Consider the following 13,905-nt stretch of genomic DNA (forward strand, 5'->3'; position numbering starts at 1 on the left):
AGGTGGGCTGCGGTTTGGGTGGAAATGTTGTTCGGAGGTCGGGTTCTCAGGTGTGGAGGACTGGGATTGGAAATTACCGGGAAAGGAATGTAACTGCTGCTTTTTTAAAAAATCTATTTATGGCATCGATTTATGCTTCATTTGATGTGGGAATCAGTTAGTTCTTTAGGAATGATTATCTGGAATTTTATATGGTTGGCATTTAGGCCGTCACGTAACATTAGGTGGTACTCATTTGCTTTTAATTTTATCATGACTATATCACCATAGTGCAATGCCTTTGGAATGCTGACCTCGATCACATAGATACTTTAAATATTTTAGATTTAACATGTCATCTCACAGTCATCTGTTGAAAACTCATGTTTCAGATAAAATATAGAGAAATTAGCATCTTAAGAGTTTATAGTGCAGAGTGAAGCAAAGCTTCATTGTGTGACAGAAAATAATTTAAAGAAAGGAGGATATTGACACCAAACCTGCTATCTGTTTAAAATCTGAAGTGGCTTGTTGATTGAATTGTATGCGCTGATCCCTGCTTTTGCAAACCTTTCTGATAACACATTGAAGAGCAGCCACTGCAGGAACGGCTATATGGGTCTGTGTCAGTTGCTTCCTGAACCTGAATATGCAATCAACTTTTAACTGTCTCGCAACAACATCTTCTGTAAAGTCTGCCAATTCTAAGCTCAATTCCAGTGCCCCTATTTGACTCCTTTTCATCTGGCAACAAAGGATGTACAGCTAGAAACCTCCTGGGTGAATAATAAAAAAAATTGTATTTATCCAATACCTGGCCCAGCACATTCCAAAATTCCTTCACAAGTAAAGGATTGCTTTTGAAGTGTGATCACTGCTTTTATTCAGGTAGCATGAATTGCAGAGTAGAAGTTGGTCTTTGAAACCTCCAAATATCTATCCAATATCAGGGCCGACTTTGTGCTGAATATGTTAAGTAAACTGCTGGTGTGGGTTTTGATGGTCACCATTTTGATTTTTTTTAAAAAGCAGTAATTCATATTAAATTAATGGGGCATAATTTATTGAATTAATTAATTCTACAAATATACCTTTAACCACAATCAAGGCATTTTAAAACTTGTCAAATTCATTATCTTCAGCATTCAATGCAAAAGGGTCATCTAATTCATTCTGTGTCACTTTGGTTATCGTAATCTCTGAGCAATCTTGGTCCTTTGCTGCAACAGAGATAAGGCAGCACCAGGGACCCGGGTTCGATTCCCGGCTTGGGTACCTGTCTATGCGGATCTGCACGTTCTCCCCATGTCTGCGTGGGTTTCCTCTGGGTGCTCCGGTTTCCTCCCACAGTCCGAAAGATGTGCTGATTAGGTGGATTGGCCATGCTAAATTCTCCCCCAGTGTACCCGAACAGGCACCGGAGTGTAGCGACTAGGGGATTTTCACAGTAACTTCACTGCAGTGCTAATGTAAGCCTACTTCTGATAATAAAGAAACTTAAACTTATTTACTTTATATAAAGCAGCTACACCAATTAGCTGTTGCTCTGGAATCTTTGCTGGGCTCCGTGTCTGTTTTGACCCACATGTAAGCATTCTGACTATTTTTGAGGACATATTTCGACACACGCCTCTCAAGATCAGGCCAGTGGCTGGTCCTTGTTCTCATGGTGCATTTGGTCTTGGACATCTTGAGGGCGGATTGCTGCTGCTTCCATTCTTTCAGCAATTTTTTATGAACACTGAATTCCACCTGCACCCTATCCACTTATCTCACCCATCCAATAACACACTCACCCTTTCACTCACTCATCCTTTCACTCACTCACCTTTTCACTCACATGCTCATTCGCTTGCACATTGCAAAGCTTGGGGACCTTTAAACACTGAGCAGAACTCAACAGCTGGTCCTGTAAAAGGGTGTGGCTTCCAGTAGATTCTCTTCGCTGTTCCCTACGTGAGTTCCTACCCTGTAGGAGTTCTGCATTGTGGATCGAAAGTTGGCACCTTTTCAATAAATGATCAGCGTTGGATTCCAATTCTGATTGGAAGTTTTGGGCCAATATTTTGCTGCTTTATTCTTCCTGCCACATGGAGAACCTCTCTTTTTCCCACATTATATTCTATCTGCTAAATCTTTGCCCACTTACTTAACTTATATGTGTCCCTTTGCAGACTCTAGGGCAGATTTTCACTCGCAAAGTGGGAAATTGTGCATCTGCCTCAGGGAAACTATTCCCAGATAGCTTTTATTCTGGCATGGGAAGAGGTGTGGTGATTGTTGGATGGTTGAGCCTGCCACCTCCTGATGCAAATCGGAGGTGTACACAGAGCGGCTGAATGCCAAGGCGAGCTGTTCAAAGGGCCCGCCTCAGTTCACTGGGAGTTCATATCTGTTATGTACCTTAGGCCTTGTAGCATTAACCCTCACAGCCCCCCACCCACTCAATATACTCATTCATGCAAATCCACCTCAAATGACCCTTCATATTCTCCATGCCAAACCATGCCCCAAACCACCCCCCCCCCCCACCCCCCCATGGCCTCTTATAGTCCTAATGCCAATTTATGATCCCTCCCCATCCCCATGGCCTTTTATAGCAATGTGCCAACTTATTGTAACTCATGACAAGTCCGCCATCTCCATGGTCGTTTATAGCCATATACTAACTTATTGCCAGCTGATGACTCTTCCCCCCCCCCCCCGCCATCCTCATGGCCTTTTATAGCCCTAAGCCAACTTATTGGCAACCCCCCATCCCATTAATCCTTTATAACCCTGTACCTTAATGTCAATGCAGCCCCCTACCCATTATCTTTCGCTTTCCATCCCAACTCCCCCCCAGTATCCACTATAAACAGAACTTGGGACCCATGCTGAAAGGAAATAACAAAATGTTCAAAATACAGGGTTTGCTGTATAAAGAAGTCCCAATCTTGAAAGTCCTTTCAATATATTTAAATCCCCTCAAGTTCATAATCCCTTACAAATGAAGGCCCATCCATCCAACCTATGTGCGTACTTTTAGTTGAGGAGAGATGCACAGCTGAGATAAATTATGAGCCCTTTATTCATAATGCAGGAAATCAGGAAAGGTACTAATGAATGCCACTCACGCAATATTAATACCAATAAGTAGCACAAATTGATCACTTAATATTACCCCTTAATGACCACCTCAAAGTTCCCCAAAGCAAAAAGGGAGTCAGGAGCAATTGAGCAACTTGACCTGCCTCACATGCTGGTTACAATTGTTCTGTTGTCACGTACACCCATAAGAAGCAGCAGCCCCTATCCACCACTCCCTCAAATAATTTCGTATTTCAACAAAACATCCGACGGCGAAGAGACTAATGTCCTCATCTAAAGATTAGAGGGAAGGAAATAGTAAAGTCCGAAAAATATCCATTTCATTCTGTTTCCTATTACTCGGCCAATTTTGAATCCACATTGCTCCTGTCCCTTTTATTCCATGGGCATATAACTTTTCTCACATGGCTTGTTGTGTGGCAGTGTTCCGAAAGTCCATGTACACTACATCAACAGCATTACCCACATTGACTCTGTTACCTCTTCAAAAAAAAACTCCAAGTTAGTTAAACACCATTTCGCCTTTAGAAATCCATGTGGACTCTTCCTTATCAACCTACATTATTTTCCATGTGACTAATTCTATCCCCACTAATTGTTTCTGGAAGTTTTCTTACCATGAAGTTAAATTGACCGATCTGTAATTGCTGGGTTTATCCTAACAGCCTTTTTTGAACACAGGTATAATGTTTGCAATTCTCCAATTCTCTGGCACATCTGAAGCCATTTCTTTTAAGACCCCCGGATGCAGACCATCAGGCCCAATAGATTTGTCGGCTTTTAGTCTCATTAGTTTTCCGGGTACTTTTTCTCTGGGAAAGGACACTGTGAAGGAAAATATATCATAGCAATTTGCGCACACCTCTAGAATTCCTGACTCTACACCACTGCTCATTAATTAATTGTTTTTTTATTCGGGTGGCATATAAATTTTGACCATATTTTGAAGTTAAATTAAATAAAAGCAGCAAAATAGATTATAACATGAAAGGGGAATTTTGAGATATTTGCTTATAATTCCTTCATCTCTAACATTATTTCTGTGGCATGTAAACTGCATAACAATTTGTGGTGCATCATTAAAACATGAAGAATGTTCAAAAACATGAAGAATGATACATGTTTAGCAGCATGTATCATTCACATTATTGATAGGCCTCTTAGACAAGAAACAGGTTGCTTCTGAAGCATTCAGACTGAACTCCTTGATAATATGATTGAAGTTCTACTCAATAATAAGTGTCTGACTCCAAGGAGCAGTTCTGTGTGTTAATGATTTTGTTGTCTCGGAACAGCATCCTTGGAAATGAACCTGGTTGCATAATATAAATATACTGTCAGAAATTCGACACCCAGACACACACCAATTACACTTCATCTCCTTTTGGTCCTGCATGTGTATATTTGAACAATTCCTACTTACATTTCTGTCAATTTGAGACAGATCCTAGATCACTGTACATTGTGCTAAAAAACTTGAATTTCTTTTAGTCATACGAATGTTTTCATGAAATATTAGTTGGGGAATAGGAATAAGCAACTGCTGTAGAAATATTCTGATGCTGTACAAACATAACAAGCTTGCCAAGAAATTGCATGCTTGGATCTGTGGAAACGCCAGGTCAAGGTAATGTAATTGGCAGTTAGTGTATCATTTAATCTTTCATTAAGCAATTCAATTAAACACAACTTTTTTTAACTTCCTGATTTTAATTTTCTGCAGAACACAGATGGTCTTTCAGGATGTAATAAACTTGCATTCATTAACATATGTTAGATATATTTTACATACAATATGCATATAAAATATGTAATTTTCTGCATCATGTAATGTTCACTATAAGACTACCAACTTCTTTGTGTTTTTTAGGTAGATATGCATTCGTTTTTTTCACTATATGGTTATAGAATTTCCATTGGATCGTTAGCTAATACCTGCTCCGTCATCCAAGGTTGTCTGTTGTTGCCAAACCTTCAGAATACACACTGTGTTTTGATTTTAAGGTTTTGGAATTTCTCATCACATTTGACCAGGCCATTCTCCACCAGTGCCTCTCCTCTGTCAACCAGTTCACCTTGTTCCAGTCTCACCTACACTAGTTTCCCTTCCTACTCCTGCTTTGCTACTTCAGGTGTCTCCCAAGGATCTATTCTTGGTTCCCTTCAATTTCCCATCAAAACGCTGAACCTCAGTAACATCATCCAAAAACACCCAGCTTCACCATCACCTATGTTACATTTCCTCCCCACTGTCTCTGATTTATTTGCTGCTTGTTTGACAACCAGTCCTGGATAAGCATAAAAGCATAAATTTCCTCCAACTGAACATTGGGAAGACCAAAGCCGCCAGACTACAAACTCGGATTCCTGAGTCACTCATTCTGTCCCTCGCTTGACAATTCTGATGACATTAATTCTCTCTCTGTCTCTCCACAGACTCTGTCTGACTTGTTTCCAACATTTCCCACTTCTGTTTCAGGATTATAGCATCTGCAGTATTGTGCTTTTGACTCTATCCCTCTCTCTGGTCATTCTGTGAGGCTGAGTCAAACTGTTCATGTACTTTGCTTCCTATTTGACCATGGGATAAGCTCTGACCACATATCCACTTCATTACCAAGATTGCCTATTTCCACCTCTGTGTCACATATCTTTCAAGATATGTGAATATCACTAGCCAGGACAGCATTTGTTGCTCTTGAGAAACGGTGATGATCTGCCTTCTTGAACAGCTGCAGTCCATCACCACAGTGATGTTTGGAAGGGAGTTCTAGGTGTTTGAAGTAACAAGTATATACAAGTATATATATTTCTCATCAGTATTTACTGTTGAGAAAGGCATGGATGTGAGGGAACTTGGGGAAATAAATAGTGATGTCTTGAGGAATGTCCATATTACAAGTAGTGCCTAATCAGGAAGATGTGAGGATTGGAAGGGCACTAGCAAGTAGTGGTGTTCCAACGCATCTGCTGCTCAAGTTCTTCTAGATGGTAGAAGTCACAGGTTTGGAAAGTTTATATGTCTATCTCTGCCCCTGTCTCAGCTCATCTGTTGCTGAAACCCTAATCCATGCCTTTATTACTTATAGTCAGAAGTCTCCCAACACCAGGTTAAAGTCCAACAGGTTTATTTGGAATCACGAGCTTTCGGAGCGCTGTACCTTCAGGGCAGAGAGCAAGGGAAGCTCGACTAAACTGCATTTATTTCAAATCAAGAGGCCTGACAGGCAAGGCAGATGAACTCAGGGCATGGATGCGTACACGGGACTGGGATATTATAGCTATTGCTGAAACATGGCTAAGGGAAGGACAGGACTGGCAACTCAATGTTCCAGGGTACAGATGCTATAGGAAAGATAGAACAGGAGATAAGAGGAGGGGGAGTTGCATTTTTGATTCGGGAGAACATCACGGCAGTACTGAGAGGGGATATATCCAAGAGTTCCACTATTGAGTCTATATGGGTAGAACCGAGAAATAAGAAGGGGGAGATCACTTCGATAGGATTGTACTATAGGCGCCTAAATAGTCAGCGGGAAATTGAGGAGCAAAAATGTAAGGAGATTGCAAATAGCTCCAAGAAAAATAGGGTGGTAATAGTAGGGGACTTTAACTTTCCCAACATTGACTGGGACAGTCACAATATTAGGGGCTTGGATGGATAGAAATTTGTTGAGGATGGATAGAAATTTGTTGAGTCAAATTCATGAGGAATTTCTCATTTGGTATGTCGATGGCCCGACTAGAGAGGGGGCAAAACTTGACCTTCTCTTGGAAAATAAGGAAGGGCAGGTGACACAAGTGTTAGTGCGGGATCACTTTGGGACCATTGATCATAATTCCATTAGTTTTAAGAAAGCTATGGAGAATGATAGGTCTGGCCCAAAAGTTAAAATTGTAAATTGGGGCAAGGCCAATTTTGATGGTATTATTAATGAACTTTCAAAAGTTGATTGAGGGAGTCTGTTGGCAAGCAAAGAGATGTCTGGTAATTGGGAGGCTTTCAAAAGTGTGTTAACCAGGGTTGAGGGTAAGCACACCTTTTAGAGTGAAGGGCAAGGCTGATAGAAGTAGGGAACCCTGCATGACTCGGGATATTGAGGCCCTGGTCAAGAAGAAGAAGGAGGCATATAACATGCATAGGCAGCTGGGATTAAGTGGATCCCTTGAAAAGTATAGAGGGTGTCAGAGTAGAGTTAGGCAGAAATCAAGAGATAAAAAGGGGACACGAGATTGCTTTGGCAGATAAGGCGAAGGGGAATCCAAAGAGCTTCTACAAATACATAAAGGGAAAAAGAGTAATTAGGGAGAAAAAGGGACCTCGTAAGGATCAACGAGGTTATCTATGGGTGGATCCATAAGAGATGGGTGATATCCTAAATGAATATTTCTCATCGGAATTTACTGTTGGGAAAGGCATGGATGTTCGGGAACTTGGGAAAATAATAGTGATGTCTTGAGTGTACATATTACAGAGAAGGAGGTATTGGAAGTCTTAAAGCGCATCAAGGTAGATAAATCCCTGGGACCTGATGAAGTGTATCTCAGAATGTTGTGGGAGGCTAGGAAGGAAATTGGTATTTAAAGTTTAGCTTTTAAAGTTTATTTATTATTGTCACAAATGGACTTACATTAACATTGTAATGAAGTTATTGTAAAAATCCCCTAGTTGCCACACTGCAGCGCCATTTCAGGTTCACTGAGGGAGAATTTAACATGGCCAATGCACCTAACCAGCACATCTTTCGGACCGTGGGAGGAAACCAGAGTACCCGGGGGAAACCCAAGCAGACATAGGGTGAACATGCAGGCTCCACACAGACAGTGACCCAAGCCAGGAATCGAACCTGGGTCCCTAGCACTGTGAGCCAGCAGTGCTAACCACGATGCCACCGTGCCACCCTACGGGTCACCTAGCACAGATATTTGAATCATCGACAGCCACTGGTGAGGTGCCTGAAGATTGGAGGGTGGCAAGTGTTGTGCCTTTGTTTAAAAAGGTCTGCAGGGAAAAGCCTGGGAACTACAGGCCGGTAAGCCTAATGTCTGTAGTGGTAGGTTGTTAGAAGGTATTCTGAGTCAAAGGATCTACAGGCATTTAGAGAGGCAAGGACTGATCAGGGACAGTCAGCATAGCTTTGAGTGGAAAATCATGTCTCACAAATTTGATTGAGTTTTTTGAAGGGGTAACCAAGAAGATAGATGAGGGCAGAGCAATCAAGGTTGTCTACATAGACTTTAGCAAGGCCTTTGACAAGGTACTGCATCATAGGTTGTTGTACAATGTTAAATATCACGGGATCCAGGGTGAGGTAGCCAATTGGATACAAAATTGGCTTGACAACAAAAGGCAGAGGGTGGTTGTAGAGGGTTGTTTTTTTAAACTGGAGGCCTGTGACCAGTGGTGTGCCTTAGCGATTGGTGCTGGGTCCACTATTATTTGTCATTTATATTAATGATTTAGATGAGAATTTAGAAGACATGGTTAGTAAGTTTGCAGATGACACCAAGATTGGTGGCATAGTGGACAGTGAAGACCTAGGACAACCTTCTAACATAGGATAACATAGCAATTATTGACCTTGCTAATTATGTGCCCGTCCAATCCTTTTTCATTTCTCATATATAAAACTTACCTGCTGGATTGTTGCCATATCAGTATGTTGTATCCTCATGCCCTTACTCTTCCTATCATTAATCCACTGTAGTTTTGTTGTTGTATTTAATACATTTATGTTGGTCCTCCTTTGCATAATCCAGTCAATGACAAGTGTGAATGTAGTGGAAGACAATACTGTATCTTGTTATAAATAGTCCAGAAGAACTTTATAGAATCCCCACAGTGAAGAAGGAGGCCATTGGGCCCATCAAGTCTGCACTGGCTCTCCACCAGAAAACCTTCCCTAGGCCCTATCCCCATAGTCCCACATATTTATCCCATTAATTTCCCTAACCTATACATCTTGGGACACTAAGGGGCAATTTAGCATGGCCAATCCACCGAATCTGCACATCTTCGGACTGTGGGAAGAAACCAGAGCACCCAGAGGAAACCCACGCAGAAACGGGGAGGACGTGCAAACTCCAGATAGACAGTCATCCAAGTCCAGTATCCGGGTCCCTGGCACTGTGAGCAGTGCTAACCACTGCCTTCTTTGGTCCTCACTTCCGCTTTTTTCAGTGTGAGCCTCGGCTTCTTGATAATGTTTTTACCTCTGAGTCAAAAAGTTGTGCTTTCAAGTCGTACTTCAGGACTTGAGCGCAGTACTGAGGGAGTGCTCCAATGTCAAAGGTTTTTCAATTGAAAAAAATTAAAGATTCCATGGCAGGACTGTAAGTAGAACAGAATAGTTTTCCTGGTGTCATGACCAGTACGTACTCTCAGAGGATAATTCTCAAAGATAATTTAGTCATTTATGTCACTGCTTTGTGAACTTTGTTATGTACAAATTGGTTGTTAAGTTTCTTTGCACTGCCACAGTCATACATTTCAGATGTATTCCATCGATGCGAACACAATTTGAAACATTCTGAGGTCATGAAAGCTGCTACATAAATTCAAGTTATTTTTTTCTCTCTGCTACTGCAGAGTAGGTCAAAATATTGAAGATAATTTTCACAAGTATTCCGTAACAGTGTAAAATTTTCCAAAGTGACAGTATATCGACCTGAATTTCACATGTATTGCTTGCCAGCCCATTGCAAGAGTCAGCCGGCAGCTTAAGGAGCTAAAACAAAAAGCCCACCGCACAGCAATAGCATTGTGTCGCCAGGATAAACAAGCTGAGAGTGGGACTTGCTCTCCTCAGTGGGAGAAATTCCAACCTCAAGAGCTGCCAGATAATGTGATTGGCCAACAACCTCTAGCAGTCCCCATGACGCCAGAAGTGAATAGTAGGTGTGGTTGGGAGCGGTTTCATGAAGAACTTCAATGGATCCCAGAGCCAGGTGAATCCCAAGCTTTTAGGGCAAGGAGGGATCAGGCGGCCTGGCAAGGAGAGGGAATGAGGGGATTGGGAGGGAGGAAGGAAAGAACAAAGGACATTCCCAATTCTGTGCCTCACCTTCCTTCCAGCCTTTCCAAATTTTATTTCCATAAGTGCACTCCCCATTCCCACCTGCCTGGCCATGCCAATCATTTTATGGTGTGGGCAGCATGAAATACAGGTCAATTGGCTTGGTAACAAAATCAATTGCCCATTAATTATTTTTCTTAAAAGATGGCAAATGGCTGCCAATTTCAATGCCTGCCCATCCACTATTATGGGGACCCTGGGTGGACGGGAAAGCGTAGAGTTTGCCACCCCTTTTGTTTTACATTCGCCGTCCCCCCCCCTCCCCCCCCCCCCCCGTGCTGAAACACGCCTGGCAGAGGAGGCCATTAATCCACACATTAAGTCAGTAGTTGCTTCAAACTCATTAACATTAAAGAAAAGCAGGTTCAACTTCTCATTGCACTTCTTGATAACATTCCTAACACAAAAATCAAACAAAATATATTTTATTCATTAGTGATTGTATTACAAAATATGCTAATGTCTGAATGTAATCTTAACAATGGTTGATTCCTGGTGATGAAAAGTATAAAAAAATGTTACGCCTGATTTTTTTTAAAAATTCATTCAATGGCATTGGGTGTCACTGCAAGCCAGCATTTGTTGCCCAACCCTGATCTTCCTTGAACTGAGTGACTTGCTAGGCCATTTTAGTTAAGAGTCAACCACATTGCTGTGGGTCTAAAGTTAAAGTTTATTTATTAGTCACAAATAAGGTTTACATTAACATTGCAACAAAGTTACTGTGAAATTCCCCTTGTCGCCACAGTCCGGTGCCTGTTCGGGTTAATGCACCTAACCAGCACATCTTGCAGATTGTGGGAGGAAACCAGAGCACACGGAGGAAACTCACGCAGACACAGGGAGAATGTGCAAACTCCACACAGACAGTGACCCAAGCCAGGAATCGAACCCGGGTCCCTGGTGCTGTGATGCAGCAGCGCTAATCACTGTGCCACCCCTAGCGTCGCATGCAGGCCAGATCATGTAAGGACAGCAGACTTCCTTTCCTAGTGAACAAAATGGGTTTTTAGTGACGATAGTTTCATGATCAGCATCTCTGAGATTAACTTTCAATCCCTGATTTTATTAATTGAATTTAAATTCCATCAGTTATTGTAGTGGGATTTGAACCCATGCCCCCAGGGCATTAGCATGGCTCTCTGGATTTCTCATCCAGTGATAGGACCACTACACCACCATCTTGCTGCATTTATTACCCTAAACAAAGGTTAGAGAATAGTTACCAAAAGAGAAAATGCTGGAAAATCTCAGCAGGTCTGGCAACATCTGTAAGGAAAGAAAAGAGCTGATGTTTCGAGTCCAGACAACCCTTAGTCAAAGAGAATAGTTAATGTGCTGAACTGAAACTCTTTATTTACAATAAGAAATAACCAAAGTTTGCCAATGTGCCTGAACTCTCAATTGTTGAGACTTGCTTTTATTGTCAATCTTACTCCAAGATAACTCCAAGTTGAGTTAATTGACCATAAAGTAAGGCTGTTGTCTAAACTGGAAATGTGGCAGTTAGCTTTCTATCCCTTTGTCCTCTGCCATGACTGACACAATTCTGATATTTGCCTTAAATACTCTGCACAGATTAGTTCAGGAAACCTGGAAATAACAATCAATGTGCACGACTTGCTGATGCCATGATCAAGGTAAAGGAGTTGGGAGTTACAGCGTGCTGGGAGGTGATAGTGTAAATTTGGCATGAGATAGGACGTGCTATCAAGGCAGTGCTTATATTTTATCCCACTGCGTAATTCAAAAATTACGCACAGCATAAATAGATTAGATTTTATTCAAAGAAATCCAAGCATATCGATTGAAAGCAAATTTACCTTTTTAATACAAAATTGTACTTGATCGTTCTATTGAATTCAGGAATTCTTTAAAACTGAGTGAATATTCATGGTTTGCTGAATGTCCCAATAAATTGTGTAAGCATTTATCTAAAGTTAGCTACTGAGCAAAAAAATACTCTGCATATGCATTAGTGCTCAAACCTGCTTTTATTCCCTGGTGTATTCTCAAATTTATCAGTGCATGTAAGTCTGCGGCTGTTACCTCAAGAACTGATCATGAAAGTATCACGATCATTGATATAAGAATGATAAGGATTAGCTAATCATTGATAGTTAAGCTGCTTATACCGTCATCTAGGTTTTAGTCTTATTTCATCTTGCACAGCATAAATTAAAAAATATCATACAATGTATAAATATTTATAACCAACGTCAGTTTTGTTGTATGAAAAAAAGTCACATTAATGTAACCATTTGCATGGCTTGGCTCAGAGGGTAACACTCTCATCTCTGGACCACAGGTCATAGGTTTAAACTTTCTCAATGAATTGAGTACAAGATCAAGGTTGCTACTCCAATGCCATTCTGGGCAGATTCTGCAGTGTTGCAGGGGTTGGCCTTTGTATTTCATGTCTGCCTTTTTCTGTGTTTCAGGTGAGCATTAAAGATCCCATGACACTATTCAGAAAAGGACCTTGAGAGTTTTTCCAGTTTTCTTTCAAACCTTTTCATCCTGAACCGATCATTAACTGGTCATCCATCTGATTGCTGTTTTGTGACATCCCGCTGTGTGCAAATAGTTGCCATTTTTCTTAATGTAGCAGAAGCCACTGCACTTGGTGGTAGCTTCCTATGTGTAAAGTGCTTTAAGATGCTGTTCTATCCTAAAGGTGTTTATAAATACAAATTGTAGAGTTAGTGAAACTGAAGGAACTTTGATTTGGCAAGTGTTTGAGTATTTGTATTATGGTCCTAATGCTCAATGTGTAGATCATATTGTTAACTATAATTCAAAGCCTTCAGTAACTAGCAAAATGTCAAATTTTCAGGGGGCCACACAGCAAATGGAGACTCATCATATCTTTTTTCCTCTAGATTGATGCTTCCAGTTGTGATACAGAACTACTTTCCTTGCTGCTGAACAATAAATTAGTGGCGGACTGTGTATCTACTGTTTTCTACCCCTGCCTTATAAAACATCTTCTGGCAAGTCGTGAGGAAGAACAGTGCAGTGTCGACAAGATAGCAGAACAATTGCATCGGGCAGGCTGCAGTGCAGAGGGAGGTTCTTTACTGATGTATCATAAGACAACACATCCATCATTAAGTACGTTTAGTACTGCATTAAATGTTACAAAGAGATGGTTATGAAAGGATTGTGCTTCAATTGCAAAGTTGCAGGAAAAGATCAAAGCATGGACTTCCTGCCCTACTCATCGTCAAAGGGATGGTGGAGTGAAGGTTAACGTGACTGCAATTGCAACCTGGAAATGTTTGTGCTTCTGGCATTCAGTCCATAATATAAATGTGGTTGTGTCAGCGACTTCCCCCCCCGTGCATTACTGAAAATTAGAATTCAAAAATTCTCCAATTAATAACAAAAATGAACAAGTACTGATGTTAAAAACAAGTTCTGCCCCAGTAGTGGACTTCAGCGCACTTGTCATTGTGAAATAGTGTATTAAAATTTTCAAATAAACTTGCAATTTTAAACTTGTGGAATGATTTCATGATTTCTCTGTTCTACTTCCTCCTCACACACCATTGGTCTGCCTCCCGAATCAAAACTGTCGCTGTGTGTACTAATCCATTCTCATTTCTTATCAGCACAGGCACTGCACCTAAGCAGCCCGTTCAGTTTTTCCTCAGCATAAACACAGCTCTTAGTGATGTTTACTTTTTTCAATTCTTGGATTTGGCTACAGAGATGAAAGGGGGAGGGAGAGATTTTCAGCTCCCATTTTCAGCGGACA

The 13,905-nt window shown here is 41.1% G+C and overlaps 1 protein-coding gene across 3 annotated transcripts in view; it reads left to right on the forward strand.

The window, feature by feature from the left end:
* Window positions 1–13,649, forward strand: part of nbas (NBAS subunit of NRZ tethering complex) — a 259,241-nt gene extending 245,592 nt beyond the window's left edge. For all 3 annotated transcript variants that reach the window (XR_013497784.1, XM_078213107.1, XM_078213108.1), the window contains one exon: window positions 13,028–13,649. Coding sequence is in view for 2 of the 3 variants with exons in the window: in XM_078213107.1 (XP_078069233.1) it covers window positions 13,028–13,303 (276 nt within the window). In the remaining variant the exon portion in view is untranslated. The remainder of the gene's footprint in view (window positions 1–13,027) is intronic.
* Window positions 13,650–13,905: the final 256 nt, after the last annotated feature.

The sequence above is a fragment of the Mustelus asterias genome, chromosome 5, assembly GCF_964213995.1.
Source record: "Mustelus asterias chromosome 5, sMusAst1.hap1.1, whole genome shotgun sequence".
In the NCBI taxonomy this organism is placed as follows: domain Eukaryota; kingdom Metazoa; phylum Chordata; class Chondrichthyes; order Carcharhiniformes; family Triakidae; genus Mustelus; species Mustelus asterias.